At 43.4% G+C, this 25,877-nt stretch overlaps 1 protein-coding gene across 1 annotated transcript in view; it reads right to left on the bottom strand.

Annotated features, from left to right (window-relative positions):
• Positions 1-328: 328 nt before the first annotated feature.
• Positions 329-25,877, bottom strand: part of WNT7A (wingless-type MMTV integration site family member 7A) — a 63,092-nt gene continuing 37,543 nt past the window's right edge. The window contains exon 4 of the mRNA XM_015421186.1: positions 329-1,212. Coding sequence (XP_015276672.1) covers positions 733-1,212 — 480 coding nt within the window. The 3' untranslated portion in view covers positions 329-732. The remainder of the gene's footprint in view (positions 1,213-25,877) is intronic.

The following is a 25,877-nucleotide window of genomic DNA, read 5'->3' as shown; positions in this document are numbered from 1 at the left end:
ATCTGGATAAATTGTTAAATATTGCTATTATTATTATGCCCAGATGTCCCAAATCCCTGTGCTAAAATCTGCAGCACGACAAAAGGCAGATAAACCAGTGTCTACATGGAAAACATCAACAATTCTACTTGCTGTAGCACATTGTCTGAAAAAAATGGAAAGCCAGAAACAACCAGCAGAAGCTTTTCTCAAGTGTAGAAATCCCTAAATCTGCATAATCCACACTCTTAAGTCGACATTCACACTGGCGCATTGTCACCCCATCCTGTGCAAAGACCATGTTAAAGCAAAGTTTTGTTCCTCTGGCCCTCCCTTTCTGCACGGTGGCTTGTGTATTTCAAGATCTCTCTCATCCAGTCCCAGGGGGCACATTGCCAAGGTCTCAACAGGTATTTTTTTTCCCTTTAAGGCAGTCAATAAATTATATTTTGAAGGCGCCAATCATTTGAAACCGGCTTCTTTTTCCTGCTTATTTTTTTGGATCAGGTATCTTGTTTGTTTCGGCTTCCTTTTTAGAAAGTTGCTGTTGATTTTGGCTTATTTCTCTATGTTTTTGAAGAGTATCCATAAAGCGCTGACATGTCAGAGGGAAAAATAGGATCCACTTGCTAGCTTTTCTTTTGGAATCAGCATAGGTCTTTGCTACAGTCTTGTATAGGTACACTGAGCTTATGTGCAAAAAAAAAATGTGTTTATTCCAGGGCTATAGATTCCCTCTCCCAAGCCACACTTTCATTTACAGGTGTACACTTCTGTTCGTTCACTGCATGTATTACATTTAACATAACAGCACCAATGAAATTTACAGTTGCACTGCCACACTCTTGAATACTGGTGAGTATTATAACCTCGTCCACAGCACATCAAATCACAGCCATTGGTCTGCTGGGCTGTTTTGTTGCACATTCTGCCTTGCGTTCCCACACTACCAGTAACAGGGTCCTCTTCACAGTAGTTAGGCGATTTCTCTATATACACTAGATCTGTATCCATGGGCTTACGGTAGGAGAGTGGCTTCTTTATCTTTAAGAAAGTTGGACGCTTATTACGACTTGCCCTTACTGGTTCAACCTGAACAGCTTCATTGTATTTGTCTTTAAGGATGTAGCCCAGCTCCCTGAATTTAGGTAGAGTTGTCCAGCAGGTTTTAGTAGTACATGATCCTGACACACCATGGCACTTGCATTCCAATTTCATGTTCTCTTCAAGGATCTAGATTGAAAGAAAGAGAGGATGTTACATTTCAGATAAGAAAGGATGGGAGACAGTGTGTTGCTCTTACATTGTATTAGGAACTAGTGATCTGGTATGGTTGTTCTAAGATCAAATTGTTTGTGACTTAAAACAGCAACAACCCTGAATGGCAAAATTCCAGTTCATGAGCTAAACAGCCCTGTGTTCTGAAAATACATCAGTGATCCTTTTGCTGATAATAGAAGTATTTGTCCACAACAAGTCAATTTGATGGGAAATCATGTGTCTTGAGAACTATTCATAAATGGATATATTAGGGCATTATGGAAGTCTAGCAGGTAAATAGACAGAATTACTGTCTTGCAAGTGAAAGTAGAAGTTTCTTTTAAAATATTGCTAATGTTATGCTTTTCATAGTTCAGCTAAAGAAACACAGTTATGTGTTGATCAAAACAATATTTCATGAGAAACCAGTCTCATTTTTTCTAACCTCAGCGAAATATGTTTGAAACTGTTATCTGGAAATTATATCTACCTTTTCCTCACATGTTGAGCCCCCGCGGGCCCTCCCCCTGCCCCCCTGCTGCACCTCCTGGCCTGACGAGGTGGGCTGTAAAGAACTGACCTGCCCCCACCCCACCAAAAGGCACAACGCAGCTGGGCCTGCCTCTATCCAATGTCCCCCATCTTCTGCACCTCAGTGCCGGCTGAGGTAAGTCTTGGCCAGGCCTCTTCATTTAATAAGCTAGTCATCCATCTGGGCTGGAGATCTCCTGGGATTTCAACTGATCTCCAGGTGACAGAGATCAGTTCACATGGAGAAAATGGCTGCTTTAGAGGTGAACTCTATGACATTGTACCCCGCTGAGGTCCCTCCCTCCCAAACCCCGCCCCCAGATTCAGTCCCCAAAATCTCCAGATATTTCCCAACCCATAGCTGACAACTTGTGGGCACTCCATGAAATTGCTGAGTGGTTGGGTTAGAACGGATAAAAGGAAGTACTTCTTCACCCAAAGAGTGATTAACACTTGGAATTCACTGCCACAGGAAGTGGTGGCGGCTACAAGCATGGACGGCTTCAAAAGGGAATTAGATAAGCATATGGAGCAGAGGTCCATCAGTGGCTATTAGCCACAAGGTATAGATAGGGACTCTGGGGCAAGTGATGCTCTGACATCTTGGTGCTTGGGGGGGACAACAGTGGGAGGGCTTCTAATGTCCTGGCCCCACTGGTGGACCTCCTGATGGCACTGGTATTTCTGGCCACTGTGTGATACAGAGTGTTGGACTGGATGGGCCTTTGGCCTGATCCAACATTGGATCTTATGTTCTTATGTTCTTAACCCTAATGATGGTGGAGCATCAGCATTTATTTATCTACCATGTAAATGATTGTCACCATACTTGCTTGGTATTTTGCTCTGCTGTTTTTAATATGTACCTGGATTATTATCAATAACACCTTGTTCAAATTCTCAGAGATTTTTTTTTCCAAAGATTGCTTTACTACATAATTTGCAGGACCAGTGAAAACAGAGACCGACTTGATGTCCATTCTTTTGAAGTATACATTTAAGATGGTATAAATTAAAATGAAATGTAAACACAAACATACACTGTGTTTTATAGTGCAGATATTCTTATGACTTTGTTCAGAACAGTCCACTCGTTACAATGCTCAAGTTCCAGTTCAGTTCATGTACAGACAGTGACCACTGAGGGAATAAACAGCTCCATTGGAAAGAGCTGAGTAAGCTGCTGCAATGGATCAGCATATGAAAAGACTCATGACATGTGTTGAGCTTGCTGTTCTCAGTGATGTATCTTTCTTGATGCCAGCTGGAACCAGTTTAGGGACTTTTCTTGTCCAAATCAGGGCTGGGCATGAGTGGGGGTGGGAGAAAACATCCAACAAGACACACTGAGTCTTTCTCTCTCTCTTTAAAAAAAGATCCTCCCTGCATTTTCTGTGAATGGCCACACATGAATGAATGAATACACTGGATACCCTCCCCCGTCATGTCTAGTCCGGCCCTTAGTGGGACTGAGGTTAAACTTATTGGGACACAGCTCCTAATGCTGTATCTCTCATTTTTTTATATTTAAAATACGTATATGATATTTCAATTTTCGTGTTCCATAATGCACAAGTATCCAGCCATCTACCAAATGCCAACACCGACCTACACAACACATCATAAAAGTAGATAACGTCCAAATGTGACAGTATAAAGACAATATACACTTATCACACCGGGACTCAATAAGGACTGGCAGTGGCTAGCTTCCTCTTTGGAAACTGATGTATATTATCCATCTCACTTTTTGTAGGATGGAGTGAGCCACTCCCACTGACTGGATCATTTACTCTGTTGACTGGATCTTTTCATCTACAACATAACATTGCTCACCTCTGCCTTGGAATACTGGGAGTTTGGTCTCTCTTTGCAATAACTCTCCACCTATTTTTTTTCTTTTTCAGTATCCTTGTGTGTGTGTTTGGGTGTATACACACACCCCTGCACCCAATATATGAAGTATTACACCTAACTGGCGTGTGTGTGTGTGTGTGTGTGTGTGAATTGAGTGTCCCCTTCTATTGCGATCTTCTGCCAGTGGGTGAAGACCTTTTTTGTTCAGCATTCTCCCAGTGATCCCTCCTTCCTAACCAATGTTTAAACGACTGCTTTTGATGTTATGAATGTATTTTGGTGATGTGGAGTAGTACAGTGTATCCCAGTCTCATCAGAACTCGGAAGCTAAGCAGGGTTGGTACTTGGATGGGAGACCACCATGGAAGACTTTGCAGAAGACAGCAATGGCAAACCACCTCTGCTTAACCACTTGCCTTGAAAACCCTGTGGTATCACCATAAGCTGGCGGCAACTTGACTGCACTTCACACACACACGTTTTGACCCTGTTTTATTATTTTTTTTAATTACATGTGTGTGGGGGGTTGTGGTTTAAAATGTGATTTTATCATGCATTTTAAAATTGTTGCCTGCCTTGGTAGCCCTTGTGAGGGCAGAAAGGTGGGATACAAATTATGTAGATAAATAAACAAAAATAAATACTGTGTATAGTATGTATTAGATATTACCTTGTTCTCAGTACACTGTATTTCTACTTCTGTAATGCCATTTTCTGTATCATTTAGCATGTCATGTTCAGTACTTGCACTATGTTTCAGATTTCTGCAATCCCAGTCCTATTAAATTGTTTATTAATTGCCTCACCCCATTATTAATTGTCTCACCCTATTGATCCATTATGTACTCCTCTTTGGGCCTCCATGAGAAAGGGAAATTATAAATAGCATAAATAAGCAAATACATAAAAGCTTGTGCAACAATAAATTTCTTTGTCTTTTAGGTACCACCAGACTCTTAACAGGTATACTTCAGAACAGACTTAATGACCTTCAGTGGCTCAAGGGAGATAGCCAAGCCAACACAACAGCAGGTCAGATTAGAAAATAACAGCAGCTTGATGACCTTAAAATGGCGTACTCATTCACTGTACTTTTTTAAAGGAAGTTGAGAAACAGAGGTACAGTCAACAAAATGGGACATTCGAGAGCTTCCAGTGGATGGCGGCATGCTGAGCAGTCGCATCTCCTGGACCGCCCGAGGATGTGAGCTGCGCATGAATGGGAAGGAGGGGGTACGCAGGCTTGTTGCCCCCCAAGAGGCCCGGCGAAGGGCTGCTAGCCATGGGGCTTTTGAGGGGTTGCCTCTTCGCCAGCGTGATGCTGGGGAATTGAGGCGCCTCTCCGCCCCGATGGTCCCTCCTGCGAGTGTCTGTATGGAACCTAGTGACACTGACCAGGACAAGCGCTGGGGATCGAGCGGCTGAATTAGAGACTAAGAGAGGTCAGAAGACCAATATGAACGTGAGTCAGAATAAAGCATCTTTGACAATTTAAAAAGAAAGCTCCCCACCCCACAGACCGAGAAGTGAAACGAGCGGGGGGAGGGTCCCCTCCCATGCGCATGAACATTTAAGCGAAAAAAAGGGGGGAGCAGAAGCGAAAGCATTGAAATCTGTTGAGAAAAACTTGCCAAGGCATGTATAAGCGTTTGAGCGCACATTCAGAGACTTTAGAAACTGCAGCGAAAGTAAATAATCGATAAAGGATGGCGGGGAAGAGGACGGAGAAGGAGAAACTTTTAAAAGCGAAAGGGGAGAGTCCAAAACCGGAAGGAACCACCGAGTTGGCTAAAATGTTGGCAGAATCTCTGCGCCCCCTGCTGGAACAGAGGACTAACGTCAAGGAACAGTTGTCTACAATGACTAAATGTATCACCACCCAGCAAGCACAAGTGAATGAGACCCTTAAAATTACAGAGCAAACAGCTGAGAAGGTGAAAGAAGTTAACGCCACTACTCAAAAGGTGAAGAAAAAGGTACAAAAATTGGAAAAGAAGCAAGTCTCCACAGAAGAACAACCAAGGCAAACTTGGTTCTCCGATTCCAGGGTGTCCCAGAATCTAAAGGAGAGAATCTAAAGCAAATGCTGAGTGAACCATTAGCCCCGGTGACAGATTTGACAGCAGAGTACTTGATGAGCAAAATGGATGTGGCCTATAGGTCATATTCCGTATATATAAAAAAGAATAATCTGCCTGGGGAAATAGTAATGAGATTCTCAAAGAGACATGTGAGGGATACTATCCTGAGAGCGATGACGGGGACAACCTTGAAAATCGGGGACAGCACCATCAGGATCCTTAAAGACATCCCATTTGAAATAAGACAAAGGAGAAGGAAATGCAAAGATTTAATCCTTTTTCTTCAAACAAACGCAATCAGCTATCGGTGGCTGTATCCAGAGGGCGTAACCTTCAAACTTCAAGATAAAAAGGAAAAGATAAACTCTGTTTCCAAAGCACGGGACTTTTTGAAAATCCAGATGGGTGAGCAAGAGAAAGGCGATAAAGAGGACAGTAAGTCCAGTGGTGAGCTGGACTCGGGGTCTTCTGGAGAGGACTCTCTGTCAGAGAAGGGAGAAGCGGCTCCTAAAAGTCCTTATAAATTGCGAAGAAGACAGGATAAGAAGAAATGAAGGCTGAAGGACTCTGTATTGTGCCTTTGAAAAGGGTTGATTGTAACGAGATGCTCTGGGGTTTTTCTTTTCAACAGTTAATTTAAGATTCAAATGTTGTAATAGTAGACCTGACTAAGTTCAAAAAATTGTTAGCGAGTTTAGACCTGACTGTACTTAAGAGATTTTGAGGATCTCCTCTCTTGGGATTTTAGATAGTAGTGGGTTTTCTTTTCTTTATCCCTAAATGTAGTTCCCTTCCCTCATTTTCATTGTAGATTAGTAGTCTTTAGAAAAATGTAATAAAAAAATCCCCTTCGGGGGGCCAAAAAAACCCCAAAAAACCAAAATGGGACATTCAATAACCAATGCATTAGGATTTTAAAAGTCTAGAACCACCGGAAAGAACTGGAGCATAGCATAAGTATTCACATCACACATTCTGTGGCACAGAACTTACATAACAGGATCCTACTTAGAATAAACTATACACAGCAATATAGACCACAGTCCCAACCATTTATCCAGATACGTCTGTGAACCATTTTGTACAGTGCAGCCCTAAAACCTGCATAGAAAAGCCCCCTTGAACAGTTCAGTTTTGCATAGTTTGCAGAAAGCCAGGAGAGAGGGAGCTTTCTTGACCTCCTCCGGCAGGCCATTCCACAAGGCGAAAGTCACAATGGAGAAATCACATGTACAGGCAGTTGTTGATTTCTCCCATTTGCAAGTTGGCAGGGCACCTGCAGAAGCCACGGCTGACATGAGCAAAATTGTCATGGTGGAGCATAGGGAGAGGAGTGGTCTCACAACTAAGAGGTGCCAAGGCTATGAAGGGCTTTGTATGTGATGGCAAATACCTTAAACTTAGCCTGGTAACAGATGGGCAGCCAGTGGAGTATCTGCAGAATGGGAGTAATATGCATGCTTCCTCTAGGTCCCATTAATAGCTGAGCCATGGCATTCTGGACCAGCTGGAATTTCTGATTTGATTTTGAGGAGAGACCAATATAGAGTGCATTACAGTAGTCTAGTCTTGATGTTACTTTGCCATGGATCCAGGTGGAAAGGTTAGCTGTATCAAGGTAAGGGATCATCTTATGGGCTAGACTGCTGGTTGTTGTTGTTGTTGTTCAGTCGCACAGTCGAGTCCGACTCTTCGCAACCCCATGGACTAGATCCCGCCAGGCCCTCCTGTCTTCCGCTGTCCTCTGAAGTTTGCTCAGTTTCATGTTCGTTGCATCGCTGACACTGTCCAACCATCTCATCCTTTGCCGTCCCCGTCTTCTTTGACCTTCAATCTTTCCCAGCATCAGGGTCTTCTCCAGTGAGTGCTCCCTTCTCATTTGGTGGCCAAAGTATTTGAGCTTCAGTTTCATTATCTGGCCTTCCAGGGAACAGTCAGGGTTGATTTCTTTTAGGATTGACTGATTTGATCTTCTTGCAGTCCAAGGGACTCTCAAGAGTCTCCTCCAGCACCATAGTTCAAAAGAATCTATTCTTCGGCACTCGGCCTTCCTTATAGTCCAACTCTCGCAGCCATACATGACTACTGGGAATACCATTGCTTGGACCATGCGTATTTTTGTTGGCAGGGTGATGTCTCTACTTTTTATCATGCTGTTTAGGTTCCCCATCGCTTTCCTCCCAAGTAGCAGGCGTCTTTTAATTTCATGGCTGCAGTCACAGTCTGCGGTGATCTGGGATCCCAGGAACGTGAAGTCTGTCACTACTTCCACGACTTCCCCTTCTATTTGCCAAGGAGTGATGGGACCGGATGCCATGATCTTAGTTTTTTTGATGTTGAGCTTCAAGCCCACTTTTGCGCTCTCCTCTTTTACCCTGAGCAAGAGGCTCTTTAGGTCCTCTTCACTTTCTGCCATTAGAGTGGTATCGTCTGCATATCTGAGGTTGTTGATCTTTTCCCCAGCAATCTTAATTCCCGCTTGTGATTCATCCAGGCCAGCATTTCGCATGATGTACTCTGCATATATATTAAATAAGCAAGGTGACAGTATACATCCTTGTCGTACTCCTTTTCCTATGCTGAACCAATCAGTTGTTCCATATCCGGTTCTAACTGTCGCTTCTTGGCCCTTATACAGGTTTCTCAAGAGACATGTGGCGAGGGGGCTTGTGTAGTTCAATGAAGCTGTGGGCTATGCCGTGAAGGGCCACCCAAGACGGACAGGCCACAGCAGAGAACTCAGACCAAGCGTGATCCACCTGGAGAAGGAAATGGCAACCCACTCCAGTATGTTTGCCAAGAAAACCCCATGGACAGTATCAAAAGGCTAAAAGATATGACGCCGGAAGATGAGCCCCTCAGGTCGGAAGGTGTCCAATATGCTACTGAGGAAGAGCAGAGGACAAGTACAAGTAACCCCAGAAAGAGTGAAGCGGCTGGGCCAAAGCCGAAAGGACGCTCAGTTGTGGATGTGTCTGATGGTGAAAGGAAAGTCCGATGCTGCAAAGAACAATACTACATAGGAACCTGGAATGTAAGATCTATGAATCAAGGTAAGCTTGACGTGGTCAAAAATGAGATGGCAAGACTGAACATCGATATCCTAGGAATCAGTGAACTAAAGTGGACAGGAATGGGCGAATTTAACTCAGAAGACCATTATATCTACTACTGTGGCCAGGAATCTCGTAGAAAAAATGGTGTGGCCTTTATAGTCAACAAGAGAGTGCAAAAGGCAGTACTGGGATACAATCTCAAAAATGACAGATTGATTTCTGTTCGATTCCAAGGCAAACCATTCAACATCACAGTAATCCAAGTCTATGCCCCAACCACTGATGCAGAAGAGGCTGAAGTGGACCGGTTCTATGAAGACCTACAACACCTCCTAGAACTAACACCAAAAAATGATGTCCTCATCATCATAGGGGACTGGAATGCTAAAGTAGGAAGTCAAAAGGTAACCGGAATAACAGACAAGTTTGGCCTTGGAAAGCAAAATGAAGCAGGGCAAAGGTTAACAGAGTTTTGTCAAGAGAACACACTGGTCATAGCGAACATCCTTTTCCAACAACCTAAGAGGCGACTCTACACATGGACATCACCAGATGGGCAACACCGAAATCAGATTGACTATATAATTTGCAGTCAAAGATGGATAAGCTCTATCCAGTCAGTAAAAACAAGACCTGGAGCTGACTGTGGTTCAGATCATGAGCTACTCATTGCAAAATTCAGACTTAAACTGAAGAAAATTGGGAAAACCACTAGGCCATTCAGGTTTGACCTAGATCGCATCCCTGATGAATATACAGTAGAGGTGAAGAATAGATTCAAGGGTCTAGATTTGATAGATAGAGTGCCTGAAGAACTATGGACAGAGGTTCGTGACATTGTACAGGAGGCAGCAATCACCACCATCCCAAAGATTGCTGGTAGAAAACTTTTTTTGCAGCTGCATTAACTTGCTTCTCCAGTAATAAAGCGCGATCCAGTATGACCCCAAGCCTTTTAACTAAGTCAGGAAGGGTCAATTGAACTCCATCAAAAGTGAGGAGAACAATGTCCTTCAAGACCTCTTCCTTTCCAACCATCATTACTTCTGTCTTTTCAAGGTTTAGTTTCAATTTGTTCACTTTCAACCAGCTAACCACCATGGCCAGGCAGTGATTCAGAACCTCTACTGCATCACTAGGAGACTTGGATAAGGATATCAGAGCTGAGTATCATCAGCATATTGATGAAAGTCAACCCCAAACCTACAAATTATTTGTCCTAAGGGTTGCCAGTTTGGTGTAGTGGTTAAGTGCGTGGACTCTAATCTGGGAGAACCGGGTTTGATTTCCCACTCCTCCACTTGCACCTGGCTGGATGACCTTGGGCAAGCTGTAGTTCTGATAAGAGCTGTTCTTGAAAAAGAGCAGTTTCTGTCAGAGCTCTCTCAGCCCCACCTACCTCAGGTGTCTGTTGTGGGGAGGGGAAGGGAAAGGAGTTTGTAAACCGCTCTGAGACACCTTTGGGTAGTGAAGGGTGGGGTATAAATCCAATATCTTCTTCTTCTTCTTTACCTAGACATTGAAAAGCATGCAGCATAGAATTACTCCCTGTAGAACCCCACAAAACAGGTCCCACACTAATGACAACTGGTTTCCAATAGCAACTGTTTGAGTCTGATCCATGAAGAATGATTTGAACCAGTTCAACATGCATACTCTGATACCTACTTTTGCCTCCAGGTACTGCAATAAGATGGCATGATCTAGGAATGCCAACCTCCAGGTGGTGGCTGGAGATCTCCTGGGGTTACAACTGTTTGCCAGGTGACAGATATCTGTTCCCCTGGAGAAAATAGCCACTTTGTACGGTGGATTCTATGGCATTATACCCCATTGAAGTCCCTCCCCTCCCCAAACCCCATCCTCCTCAAACCTGGAGCTGGCAAACCCTATCTACTGAACCAAAGGCTGCAGATAAATCCAATAAGAGCCACAGAGAGGCTTGGCCTTTGTCTACACTCAGATGGAGGTTATCAACTAAAGCTAGTAAAACCATCTCTGTCCCATAGACTGGCCTGAAGCCAGACTGAAAAGGGTCTAGAGAGCAGATGAATTATCCAAGAAGATTTAGGGTTTCCAGCTAGAAAGTAATTCTGGCACAACAGGGTGGGAAGATAGACCACAACTGTCCCTGGGGAGCAACTGGTGGAGGCACACTATCAAGCTTATTTCCTCTAAATCCAATTTCTCCCTACAAAGGATTCCCCACCACCACCATGTAGCTGGATTTCGATCAAGGGCTCTCTCAAAGTTTACAGGAAGACAGAATAAATTGGTTTCAATGAAATGTGCACTCAGATCTGCATCCAAATATGTATCCACATGAAATCAGGGCATTCTACTGAAAGCAAGGAAAAACAAATAGACAGCATTCACACATTTAGATGATATTTTGATTTAGGCCCTTGATCTATCAAATTGTGAAAAAAAGTGGAAGGTTTCCCATTTAAAGTGAACAGAAACACACACAGGTTCTGGCAATATCTAAATTGACATTAAGGCTAGCAAAAAGAGAATTTGAAGTGCAATGAATGTTAAGAGAAATAATAAGTGTTTCTTCAACTGTAACAACAGCAGGAAACTGGGTAGGGTGGTAACTAGGCCTTTGGATGATAAAGGAATAAAAGGACTGCTTGAGGAAGATGGGGTAATGGTAGAGAAACGGAATGAATTCTTTGCATCTGTTTTCACTGTCGAAAATGTGAAGTGAATACTGATGCCACAGCTGCTGTTTTTAGGAAGGGTGTCTGAAGAACTGAGTCAAATTAAGGTGCTGAAAGATGAAGTTCTAGGCCTACTAGTCGACTGAAAACTAATAAGTCTGCAAGTGCAGATGGCATATCCCCAAGGGTTCTTAAAGAACCTAAATGTGAAATCATTGATCTATTAATAAATATAGCAAAATGGTTGATCTACTAACACATGTAGCCATAAAAATGGTCTTCTTGATGGATGACTGGATAATAGCAAATGTTCTTGCAATGGAGGGAAGTGAACAGTGGAGTCCCACAAGGATCAGTACTGAGACTGGTGCTATTTAATGATCTGGAATTAGGGTGAGCAGTGTAGTAGCCAAATTTGCAGACCATACTAAATTACTCAGGATGGTGAAAACCAGGACAGGGTGTCTCTAAATTGGATGAGTGGGCAACAACATACCAAATGAGGTTCAGCATAGGTAAGTGTCCAGTGTATTATGAAAATTCAGGCATAATCATTTGGGCTGACTAAAGAAAACTCTGTGCCAGCAGTTTTATTTTAGGTGATTTTTACTGAATCATCCCAATAATCTCCAGATTTTGTATCCTCAAGTAGCATCATTACAGTTGTGTTGCTTTGTAAAGTTTGCAGTTTTATATTCTTAAGAACTAGCTATTTTAACTGCCTGTTCCATGATAATTAAACCATGTATTGGTGGGAAAGCATGTAGGGAAGATAAGGCCTAACAAAATTGCAGATTCAGGAGATGCAGATTACAGCTGCACATAATACATACAGATTAGAGGTTGCCCAATAGCCCCTCTAACCCTTCTTTCAGTAGACCTATAAACAACTGTAATTGACTTCCCGGAATGTTCTCAAACAGTCTAAGTGTCCAGGAGGAAAATATTCACTAAAGAATGTTCATGAATAATGCAGCATCTGTAAGATTAGTGAGACCAAAGGTGGGAATAAAGCAGGAAGGACTGTGGATAAACCTCACACAGCCACTGGGACAGAAAGGGGTTGTTCAATTGTAGAATGAGAATAGATCACTGAGGGGCTTTGGAAATGAAGGCCAAAGAAGCAAGGGGGTGAATTTTATCTTCCAGCTAATTTGAAAAGAAAGGCCAGCATGCCAGAGGCACTAGGGAATTGGAACAGCTTATCATAGTGCTGAATGACTTGTGGAATGCAGAGATGACCTGGGTGATAGCACACAAGTAGGGCTGGCCACTCTCTTCTCTCCTGCAGAGCCTGGACTTTGTTGAGGTTTATTGAGAAGCTTGGAGTGATGAAATGGTTGGGTGATGGTTAGAGTAGAAGTAGAAGAAAACTTGAAGTGAATGTAACAGAACACAGGTGAGAACACGTTCTAATGCCTGCTCCATGGTGGTGATGGCAGTGAAGCAAGCTCATTTCTCTGTCACTATTGCATCTGCACGGTTTCATCCAGCACTGCCTTTTCCAGTGGGAAAGGGGCTCTTATTCTCCTGAGAAAACTGACCAAGAAAACATCCAGGCCTTGCTGTGACTCCGTGCAATGCACTTTGTGGATGAAATTGCTCACAACCTCTGCAACTTAGATGCCACATCCGATTCAGCTAAACCACAAGATGCTACTGGAGCACAGTCTGGTTTTAGTTGCATAGATGGATTTCAGTTCATGAGTCCTGAAAGTGGACAAGCTGCTAAGAAATGTGCAGCCCACCATATACAGGCACAACTCTTGCCCGTCATGCTTGTTGTAGTCAAGCTGGGTTGGTTTGGTTGAATGGGTCCAGAAAATAATAAATTCCTCTCTTTGGGAGGATGTCGTTCTGGCTGCTCACAAGGTCGTACATTTTCCTCACAGAGAATCCAGCAGGCCTACAGGGGAGGATAAGCAATGGTATGGATCATGGTGCCCTAATCTCTTGTGTAAAACTTCAGCCTCTGAACATATGGAAGAGCCAAAAGCTGAGAAAGAAGTAGGACAAGGTACCACAGCTTCGTATAAATTGAAAATAGAGGACAGCTGGACTGAAAGTACGGTCTTGCAGGTGACCATTAGTGTGCAGAGTCCAGTTCTCATATCACTTAATGTGATTTCCCCCCCTATTATCTTCATGCTGGGCTTTTGCAGAGATTTTCTGTCAAGTATAAAAGAGCAAGAGTCCAGGAACACCTCAAAGATTAACAAAATTGGAGGCAGGGCATGAGCTTCCATGAGTCACCGCTCACTTCTTCAGAGTACCATTGTTGCAAAACAGTTGTGATACACATTCTTTTTTCTTGACATGTACAAACACATTTCTGAAAGTTTTTTTTCCCCAGTGAGACCATACTAGAAGTAAGCACTGACTCACAAAAGCTCATACCCTGCTACAAATGTTGTTAGTCTTTAAGGTGTTACTGGACTCTTGCGCTTTTCTACTGCCACAGACAGATTAACACAGCTACCTATCTTGATCTGCCAAGTATAGTCTTGTTTAGTTTCTAAAAAACAGTAGGACAAGCATTACTTAGATCTTTGATCCTTTCAAATGGAAATTAAGTACTGTGAGATAACCCAGGACTTCCCCATTTAACATCTGAGTGGCTTGCATTTGCATAGTTCTGTCAAGTGACAGTCAAAATACTCAACCTTGCTAGATTTGTCAGGGAGTCCTCACAGTGTGTTCACTTTGGTCTTTCCACACTAGACCTTAAATCCTGGTTCAACCCCGTCCCCGAATTTACATTCTACGAGTTCACCCCTGGAATTATCTCGGGATATTTTTTGTTTCCCCATTACATTGTCACCCCGGTTTCAGCCCACACCAGTGTTCCCTCTAAGCTGAGTTAGTGTGAGCTAGCTCACAGTTTTTTAGCCTCCGGGTCACACCTTTTTGTCTTAGCTCAGGAAGGAGGGCTCCAGAGCAAACTATTTTAGGCAGCAGGCAAATCGCTCACTCACAACTTTAATACCAGTAACTCACAAAGTAGAATTTCTGCTCACAAGACTCCACAGCTTAGAGGGAGCAATGGCCCACACTTGTTCCAGGATAAACGGATGCTGTTATAACCAGGGATAAATGCAAGGTATTGTGTCGTGAGTTGAACCCTGATAAAACCAGGGATGAGATCCAAGTGGGGAAAGGACCTTTGTTTCCATTCAGCACTGAAAGCTCTTTAATATCTCTCCTAATAAATGTATTGCTGCATTCAGATGTTACAACAAACCCGTTTTTCAGGACAGGCACAAACCTAGCTTTTTGTCAGGCTTGCATGATTCCCTCCCTCCTCCCAGCACACACTGTTTCTGTCATTAACAAATTTACTAAATAGGACCTATGTCTTGGTGCAGAGTATGGTAGAGGTTAACATGATTAATAAAAGGCTATTAAGATATCATTGTTGCAAAACAGTTTTTAAAGGGTATTTATGACTTTTCACTATTCATCCATCTCTCTCTCCATGCTGTCACTAGCAGGACAATTAGAATAAGATTATCAGCACCAATCTTTAGTTGTTGCCACAAATATTCCCACAGAACATACTCTGTGGTTGCAACCACCACAATCCCATGGCAGTCAATGGTGCTTTAGTAGCCACATCAAAAAGCTCTGATAGCTTCACACAGCCACTGTTGCCACATTTGAGAAACCATGGAACAGAATATTCTTTAGATCGTTGCCATAAGACATTTCTCAGGAAAAGATTTTCATATGTGCTCATATAGATTCTTTTTCCTTGACATGTACAACCGAATTTCTGAAAGTTTTTTTCCAGTGAGTCCATACGAAATGTTTTTGTGGGTTGAGAAAGCTATGACAAGGTAAGTTAACATATCTCCTCCATTTTGAAAATTTAGGAACAGTTTTTATGTGTGTAAATATTTTTATTTGTTTGGTTTTTGTTTGTTCAACTTATATCCTGCCCTTTCTGTAAGCGGGCTCAGGGCAGGTAACAACAACGGAACACATCCAACGATTAAAACAGGCTATATAAGCAATAGTAGTTAAAAATCTTTAAAATGAGAAAATTTCAATCTAGTTAGCAGTGATTCATGGATCTCACAATGTTAAAAAACAAGCAATAGAAACAGAAAACCTGCAAGTTCTTAGCAGGGGAGGCCAAATGATTGGGCATCTGCCACCTCAGCCAACGGCCTGGTGGAACAGCTGTTTTACAGGCCCTGAGAAACTCCAATAAGTCTTGCAGGGCCCTGATCTCAAGTGGGAGCATATTCCACCAGACCAGGGTCAGGCAGAGAAAGCCCTGGCCAAGGCTAAGCGGTTGTCCCTTGGGCCAGGGACAACCAGCAAATATTGGTCAGCAGACTATAAGGCTCTCTGGGACACATATGGGGAGAGATGGCCCCTTAGATATGTTGGTTCCAGGCCACATATACCTTTGTTAATACCAACACCTTGAAATGGATCCAGTACTCAGTTGATAGCCAGTGCAATTGGCATAGCACCATCTGAATGCACACCCACACAGGCATCACATTTTGCACTCGCTGGAGTTTCTGGATCAGATTCAAGGGTAAGCCCACATAAAGTGAGATACAATAATCTAGCCTGGAAGTGACCATTGCATGGATCACTGTAGAGATAGGGGACCGGTTGCCTGATCCACCAAAGTATTTGATGTATTAGTAGCTACCATGGCTGCATTGACTCTGGAGCTGTGACACTTTCCCAACTATTCAGAGGAAACACTATGGAGCTAACTAGGTTAGCTATCAGCTAATTACCCTCAGGTCCTGAGTGTGGTTTATTTGGCCTTGTATGGATGTATCTGGTTGCGGTCACATGCACCAAAAAAAAAATGGGGGGAAAGTGAGGCTGTTCCCCCCAGAGGAATTTGACCCACAGTTGCATGATCACATCTCCCTTTGAAGCTGCAGGCACAGTCCATCAGTGTGTGATCAGACACAACTGTGGGTGAGTTGTTTTTGTTTCCCATGCGCTTAAACAAGGGATCGATTAATCACACCTCTGCACCAAGGCTCCCTATGGAGTTTGTGATGATGCGCGTACCACGAAGGGGGAGGGAACAACGGCACAGAGTCGGGATGGCCTGATCAGGCCATCCCAATGCCATGAGAGCACGCTGGAGCAATCAGACATGGGAAAGTCCATCTGTGGTCCATCACGACCCGTTTACTACCGGATTTTTCCCTGGTGTCTTTTAACTCTGCTTCTGCGGCGGAGTAGAATGGGTTGCTGATGGCTGCGGGGTGCTTCCCAGATGTTGTTGTCTGATCGCACCCTTTAAATCTGCTTGGCATTCGCACCTATGTTGGGTCGAATTGTGCGTATGATCGCAGCCTCTGATCAGTATAAGGCTATTATGAAGTTATGTAGTGGTGGTGGTGATGATGACGATGATGATAACACTATAAATCCTGTCAAGTCTTCCAATTCTATAAACATGGGACAATCCTAAACCAATTTATCCCCTTCTAAGCCTATTAACTTCAATGGGCAAAAGGCATAACTACACTTAGGATGGCACCACTGCAGTACCGTTCTAACCAGATCTCACCGGAAGCCTACTCAGGTCTCTTCAGTGGGAAAAAGTTCTTAAGATTGCACTGTTAGTATCATAAGTCACTTGACTGGTCCCAAAGAAGGTATCTGCAAAGAGAACATCTGGTAAGTCTACAGTCTTGCCTACCTGAAAATGACTCCTACTCCAACCAACAAACATCAATAGGAGCAAGGTGTAAGGAACAAAATTAAACAATGTCTATTCAGGAAACAATAACTTTTTCTCTAATGAAATTCCACATGCTGTGACAAAATGGATATAGTATCCAGTCCCATTTTTATCTGGTGGTGGTGGAAAGTATCAAGTCGCAGCTGACTTATGACAAACCCCCCCCCCCCAGGGTTTTTAAGGTAAAAGATATTTGGAGGTGGTTTTCCATTGCCTCCTTTTGCATAGCAATCTTGGACTTCCTTGGTGGTCTCCCATCCAAATGCCAACCAAGGCTGACCCTACTTAGCTGCTGACATTTGGCAAGTTTAATCTAGCCTGGGCTAAGTGGGTGAGGGCATTTTTTTTTTTTGAAGGATCCATTTTTATATAGCATCCTTCAAAAGAGGAAAGGTCATAACACCTTATGTATATCTGAGGGAGAACTACATACACACACACACATCCAGGAACATCCTTGACACTTGTCTTGTCTCTCTAGCAATTTAAGGGCTGCAGGGGAGACTTCAAACAAACGTCTCACTGCACAAGCAGTCCTCCCACATGCATGCACATAGCTTCATTGGACTGTGGCCAAAAACTGGAAGACTTGGAAAGCAAAGATCAACGATGTTAATCAAATGACACCAAAGTCAGAAAACATTTAAAATTGCATGATTAACACCTGAGCTTCAAGGCCTAGGTGGCTTTACTGCTGATACCATAATATCCCTTGATTCCAAAGGTATCAGAGCAGCCCCAGCCAGTTTTTAATTATTCAGAGTAGGATGTTCTTCTAGACTTCCTGGAGTCTATGGTAATTTTCAAAAGATCCAGACACGTGAGGGCATTTAAAGCTTTTTTTGCTGGCATGACTTGAGATAGCTGGATGCCATGGCACGTATTTTTGGCTATCTTACATGTACAACAGTTCCCCCCCCCCCCCCCCATGACTTAAAGGCCAGACTGAAGTTGGCGCATGTAGAAAAATTCTTTCTTCTTATGGAGTCATCTTCACAAATATATCCCACATTAGCACAGAAGCCAGTGTTTGTTGGCATCCGTCTTTTTTAAAAAAATATTTCTTAGAAAATGACCATTTCCCAATGGGAAATAGTAGACAACTCACTCCTAAACAGTTCCTCCTGGAAATTCAAAACATGAATTAAAGAAGGAAAAGTAGGATGGCATATATATTCACAAACCGATTGTGAGGCAGTCACTTGCATACACAAGTACAGAAAATAAAGGAGGAATGTTAGTAAAGGCCAAATATCCTATCTTATATAAAACCAACACATTTTGAATTTCAAAATGGAACTTTTAGCAACATCTACTCAATTTGTAGACCCATTGGGAAATGCTTTGAAATTTTGACCACTTACTGGCCTATTTCAGTTTATCTTCTTTTATTGTTATTTTTTTTCCTTACTGATTTGATCTATTCCTACTACAGATTAGCAAAGCATAGGCCTGCCTGAATGCATATGGGCCAGAGTAGTGTGACCTGTCCTGTCTAAATATCCAAAAAACATGCTCAGATGCAAGCTGAAGGTCTTTGTCAATTGCATGAAGATAGTAACTAGAATGGATCTGGTAAAAGGAGAAATACTCCTAGCAGTAAGTGTATATTAACAAAATCTTGTTTCTGAGATTCAATTCTTTACTAGCAAAAAAAAAAAGCAAAGGAGAAGCCAGCAAGGACTCTGGGACAGGCTTCCTTAATTCTCATAATCACATAGCACTTTGGGAATCCAGATACTTCCACTGATCTTGTGTTTCACATTGCCTTTAGAATAAGTAATTATTTCAGTGTATTCATTTTGTAAGCAATGACCTCATATCCAATAGCTACAGAAGGTTTTGTTATATTTTCTCTGAATTGCTTTGAGCCGCAAAAGCAAATTTCAGTTCATGTGCTTAAGGTAAAGCAAAGCAGTACCAAATGTAGGACATGATAGGATTACTAAGTCAGCACACCTATGTCCCTCTGTGTAGAGAAACATCAAATAAAAATCCACCTTGATGTGCCCTTGGTTTCCAGAGCTTACTAATGCAGCCCGTGTCATGATTTATAACAATGACTCATAATGTGGCGTTATATTTAATATGATGTAATGCTGATGCAAAATGCCATTCAGTGAATTTCAATGTCACAAAGAGAAGGCAGGAGTAAGAAGGAACACAATTCAATAGGTTGCTTTCCACACAATCAAAATGTTCCTTGAAAGGTTTTGGGCTTCTCTTAGATCATCATTAATATTTGGTAAGACCACCTGAAATGGATTTCTGTTTTCTTTAATAGAAGCAATAAATGGTAAGTTTTCTCTATTGTGATGATAGGGCCTATGTACAAATTTGCTAAGAGTCTATTCATAGATATTTTCTCAACCACAAGGTGACTTCCCAGCAGCCACCTTGTGGCAGAGATCTGCACTGGAACCAACTGGTTCGGCTTCCCACTTGGCTACTTGACTCTCTGTCCTGCTTCCCACCTGACTACTGCCACAGTATAAGTGGCAATTCACAAAAACAGATTTGATGTGGAATTGTATAGACATTATCTCTTGGTGGCTAAACAGACATGCAAACTGGCACACGTGGCTCATGATAACAGTTGTTCCATGTGATAGAATTCTTACTGCTGCCATGGAAGAACAGAACACTTTATCTACAATTTATGAAGCCTTTCTCCATTTTTCTGGCACACCTCTTACATATTCTGTGTTGTTTATTTTTCAGTGATGACAACTAATATTTCAACATGTGTTGAAAGTGAGCATATAAAAATTGGTGGTAATGGCAGAGGCCACTTTGGTGTGGTAAATAGTGTGTTAAATCTTAGCTGTGTGGTTCAAATCCCAGCTCAAACAACTTAACTTTGGCCCCGTTCACACAGAGAAGTTGCCATGCTGAAGACATGGATGATAGGCGGATTTTCCGGGCACGATCACACCACAACATCTGGGAAGCATAGTGCACCCATGGCTAACCCGTGGCTTGTTGCCAAAGATGCGGAGTAAAAAAACACCACATACGATGTACTAGTTTCCAGAAAACGCGGGGCAAGGGCGAGTGTCTGAACACGTTTCCGCTGGAAACCCGTGGCATCCGGCGCCCGCCCATGTCCCGTTGCAAACCGGATGTTTGTTTTTTTTTAATTCTCCACAGGATGCACACAAATGATCATGCGCATGCGCAAACTTCAGAGAGACAAAACAAAAATCCTGTTTGTCACGGAAGCGGTGCAGCACGATTGCCGGTGTGATCGCGCCGCAACACTTCTTTGCTGCGCTGCAGACTAGCCGTGTGATCGGCACCTAACGGCCTAACCACGGGACCTCAACGGGACATCTGATCGGGCTGCCGCACGTTACTTTGTTCTGGGGCAAACAGCCATGCTTCCCCCCAGCTTTTTCCGGCCCGTGTGACCAGGGCCATAATCTGTCTCTCATGGCTGTTGTGAAATTAAATTAAATTAAATTAAATGAACCCTGTGTATACCACTTTAGTCTCCTTCACAGAAGACTAGAAGGATACGCAGAAGGATACCTACTAAGCTAACCTAAATAAAATACCCTGTGGTTGCATTCACACGCATGAGATAACGTGGGGAGGGAAGTGAAGCTATTTGCCCCACAGGAATTTGACCCACATTTGCGTGATCACACAGTCCCTGGGAGCCACAGGGCAGCCCACCACTGCATGATCACACGCAACTGTGGGTGAATCTTTCCCCCCCCGCGCATGTTTCCGGTGCGCTTCAACAAGGGATCGATGATTCGCATCTCCGCACTGAGTGCTCCCTATGCAGTATGCAATGATGTGCATACTGAAACAGGGAAAAAACAACGGCATGGAGTCGGGATGGCCTGAGCATGCCATGGGATGCCATGGGAGCATGCTGGAGTGATCACACAGTGGAAAGTCCATTCCTGGCCCATAGCAACCTGTTTGCCAATGGACTTTCCCTAGTGTCTTTTTACTCCACTTCTGTGGTGGAGCAAAACGGGTTGCCGACGGGTGTGGGATGCTTCCCGGAATTTTGTGTCTGATCGTACCCTTAAAAACTGCCCAGCATTCACCTCTATATTGTGGCTAATTCGGCGTGTGATCGCACCCTGTGTGTGTTAAGCACCATCAAGTCATTTCCAACTTATAGCAACCCTATGATTTAATGACTTCCAAAACCTGCTATCATTAACCGCCTTGCTCAGGTCTTGCAAACTGAGGGATGTGGTTTCCTTTACTGAATCAATCCATGTCATGTTGGATCTTCTTTTCCTACTGCCTTTAACTTTGCCTGGCATTATTATCTTTTCCAGTGACTCTTGTCTTCTCATAATTTGACCAAAGTATGATAGCCTCAGTTTAGTCTTCTAAAGAGAGTTCAGGCTTGCTTTGATCTACAACCCACTTAGGCCCCGATCACATGGGGGAAATTGGCACAGCCAAAGTGCGGCTTTTTAGAGCCGCACCAAAAGAGACGCACGGCGGCGGGATCAGGCAGATCCCCTGAGCCGCCGCGCAGTTGGTCCCTGGCACGATCAGATGCCGGGGGGGATGCCACGGAAGGGAGAGCGAGGCAGCCAGCTGCGCAGGTGTGCATATGCGCAGTTCGGCCGGGAGCCTCAAATGCTGCTGAAGACGGGCACGCCGGCGATCCCACAGCCGCGCTTGCTGCGGCGTTTCAGGTTGGTAGTACTTTTTCATAGGTTTTTTTAAAATGCGCGTTTTGGGGCTGAAGGGACGGATCGGGGACGGGTGCGCACCGCTTCCCAGATGTTGTGGTGTGATCACACCCATTTGCTGCGCCCCCAATCCGTCCCTCTTGCGGGGCAAAACCTCCCGTGTGACCGGGGCCTTATTTGTCTTTTTAGTGGTTCACAGTGGCTGATTTCGCACTAGAGCTGCCTTGATGTTGTGCTGCCGTTTGCCCCGATACTGTTGGTCAATTTCAATTTTTTTGAGGATCACGAAACTGCGGAGGAAATCGGGCGAAGACGCGGGTCAAATGCAGCCCCGTGGCTTCGGGTGTGAAATTGACCAATAGTATCGGGGCAAACAGCAGCGCAACATCAAGGCAGCTCTAGTGCGAAATCAGCCAGTATCTGTAAAACTCTCCTTTAGCACCACATTTTAAATTAATCAACTTTCTTCCTGTTAGCTTTCTTCATTGTCCAACTTTTACACCCATACATAGTAATAGGGTGTGAATTACCATATAACTATGGTATGAATTATTGTGGTCACCAGCAACACATCCTTACACTTAAGAATCTTTTCTAGCTCCTTAATGGCTGCCCTTCCCAGTCTCAATCTCCTCCTGATTTCTGGAATGCAGTCTCCCTTTTGGTTAATGATGGAGCCAAGGAATAGAAAATCTTGAACAATTTCAGTTTCTTCATCATCAACCTTAAATGTATGTAATTCCCCAGTAGTCATTACTTTTGTCTTTTTGATGTTCAGCTGTAATCCTCCTTTCTCACTTTCTGCTTTAACTTTCAGCAGTAGTCATTTCAAGTCTTCACTAGTTTCTGTCAGTAATGTGTTGGGGGGGGGGGGGAGGTGACATGGTATAGCCCAATCTCACCAGATCTTGGAAGGCTAAAAGGGTGGTACTTGCAAGACAGACCTCCAAGGAAGACTGCAGAGGAAGGCAATGGCAAACCACCTCTGCTTCTTACTTGACTTGAAAGCTCCTTGCTGGAGTTGCCATCGGTTGGCTGTGACTTGATGGCACTGTACACACACACAATGTGTTGTCATTTGCATATCTCCAATTGTTCGTGTTCCTTCCGCCAATTTTCCCTCTACTTTCATCAAAATCTAATCCCGTTTTCTTTAAGGTGTTTTCTTCATAGAGATTAAAGAGAAAGGGAGATGAATACATCCAATATGCTGTAGTGGTTAAGGGCAGCCAACTCTAATGTGGATAACTGGATTTGATTCCCCACTCCTCTACATGATGCCTGCTGAGTGGCCTTGGGCCAGCCACAATTCTCTCTGAATCCTCTCAGCCCCACTTACCTCACAAGGTGTCTGTTGTGGGGAGAGGAAGGGAAGGTGATTGTAAACTGCTTTGAGACTCATTAGGGTAGAGAAATGTGGGGTATAAAAACCAACTCTACATTTTCATCATCCTTGTCCAATATACCTTTGCCAGTTGGAAACCATTCTGTTTCTCCATATTCTATCCTAACAGTAGCCTTTTGTCCGGAGTCTAGGTTGTACATCAAAACAATCGGATGCTGTGGCACACCCATTACTTTTAAAACCTACTATAGCTAGGGATGGGCACAAACTAGAAAAATGTGGTTCAGTTCATGGTTTGTGGTCCATTCACGAACCATGGACCGTCACAAACTTTTAGCTGCCTTGTGAACCAGTTCGGTTTGTGAGTGTGCTGGAAACACCAGACTCACAGGGAATCTCCAGATGACCCTCCTCTACCTGTCCGCCAAGTTTGGTCAGGATTGGCTTAATGGGGTCTGAGTTACAGCATCATAAAAAGGTGGCCCCGGGAAAGTGCTTTCTGGGAAAATGATATATATGCATCATTGTGTGCATGTACACAAAATTGTAGACCCAGAATTAATACTTGTTGATCTTAAAAGTGCCACTGGAATCAAACGTTCTTCTTTTCTTTACAGTGGGTGTTATAATAGTTCTCTGTCTCTGTATGCAAGTCACTGGAATGCTGCATTTAGACCTCTGCTTCTATTTCTGTCACCTTTTACTTTTGCTTCTTGTCCCCGTTTACCAATTTTATGAGTTTCATCAGTCATCCATTGAAGCTTTTCATTTCTTTTGGCTGCATGATTAGTCTTTATGCATCCTTCCTTGATAAAATCTCATAGTTCTTCTGGTTCATTTTCACTTGAACCCATAATGCAAATCTGTTCATTATATAGTCTTTAAATTCTTCAGGAATGTTGCTCAGATTGTATTTCGGCACTGTGAATGCTTTGGTGTTTTTCTTCAGCTTTCTTCTCATTTTTAATATTAACAATTCATGGTTTGTGCCACAATCTGCTCCTGGTCTTATTTTAGCAGAGATAATACAGTTTCTCCATTTTCTGCTTCTTGTTATGTAGTCTTTCCGGTTTCCGTACTGGCTAACTGGTGATGTCCACATATATAAAGTTGCCTGAAAGATATGCTTGCAAAGAATGATGTTTTCTTCACAGAATTCTATGAGTAACTGTACTGCTTCATTTCATGCTCCTAGACAAATGTTCTGACAATATTTGATTTTACTTTGTTTCCTACTTTTACATTCCAGTCTCCCATGATTATCAGCACATTTTGTTTAAGTCTGTGTGATCAATTTCTTCCTGGACACTTGCATAAAAGCTTTTAATTTTTTTCCTCTTCAGCATCTGTAGTTGGGGCATATATTTGAATGGTGGTTATGTTGTAGAGTTTTCATGAAATCTGATTGGTATTATTCAGTTGGACTTTGTCTTAAAGCCCCTGATTGCTTATGCTGCATCTTTGCTCACTATTAGAACTCCATTTCTTCTGTGTCTGTCATTTCCCAAGTAAAACACTTTGTAATTTTCTGGCTGAAAATTACTGCAAATATCTTTCTCCAGTCCACTTCAGCTCACCTACTCCAAGGACTGTAATGTTTAAACATTCCATTTCTCATTTTACCTGACTCTGCTAGACTCTTGACAGTGTCTACACTCCTTACGATATTGCTCTCAGCTTTGCTGACATATATAACCTTCCTCATCAAGTTGAGTTGTGTGTCCAAGAGGGGGTGCATCCAATAAGTTAAATCTATACTTAGTTCTGTCTGAGGAATGGAGAAGTTTCATCACCTAGGAGGGGAAGGCCTAACAATGAATTAAGGCTTCTAACTGGTTTTATTTATTTATTTTCACATTTATATCCCGCCCTATCTCGAAGGCTCAGGGTGGCTAACAGGGGCACCAAGTGCCAAGTAAAACAATATCATATAGTTTAAAACAAGAACATATAATTAAAACAATCACATATAGTTTAAAACCATAAATTACAATCAGATATAACAATATACAGCAAACTTCAGCAAGAGGGAAGATCTTAACCTCACCTAGCTACCGACAGTCTCATACTCAAAGCCGTTTCCAGTGCCACGATCCACCCCCAGGGGGCGAGACAATCAGATGTTAAAATCGCTAGGGCATAGGAATGCAGATGGAATGATGACGGCGGCGGCTCCTATCCAAAGGCCTGGCGGAAGAGCTCTGTCTTGCAGGCCCTGCGGAACTGAGAAAGGTCCCGCAGGGCCCGGATCTCCTCCGGGAGCTCTTTCCACCAGGTAGGAGCCGCCACCGAAAATGCCCTAGCCCTAGTCACAGCAAACTTAGCTTCTTTCAGGCCTGGAATTTCCAGGAGATGCCTCCCTCCCAACCGAAGTGCCCTTGGGGGAACATATGGAGAAAGGCGGTCCCTCAGGTGGGCTGGACCCTGGCCATTTAGGGCTTTAAAGGTCAAAACCAGCACTTTGAAGCGAATCCGGAACGCTATCGGCAGCCAGTGCAGCGCTTTCAGCACAGGCTGAATATGGTCCCTCCTTGAGAGACCCATCAACAGCCTGGCCGCAGCATTCTGCACTAGCTGCAGCTTCCGAATTTGCGACAGAGGCAGCCCCATGTAGAGAGCGTTGCAGTAGTCAAGCCTCGAGGTGACCGTCGCATGGATCACTGTGGCCAGGTCCTCACGGCTGAGGTAGGGGACCAACTGCCGAGCC

Source organism: Gekko japonicus, unplaced genomic scaffold (genome assembly GCF_001447785.1).
Source record: "Gekko japonicus isolate JY-2015 unplaced genomic scaffold, Gekko_japonicus_V1.1 scaffold149, whole genome shotgun sequence".
Taxonomy (NCBI): domain Eukaryota; kingdom Metazoa; phylum Chordata; class Lepidosauria; order Squamata; family Gekkonidae; genus Gekko; species Gekko japonicus.
Note: the sequence above shows the minus strand (reverse complement) of the source record. Positions and strands in the feature narration are given on the sequence as shown.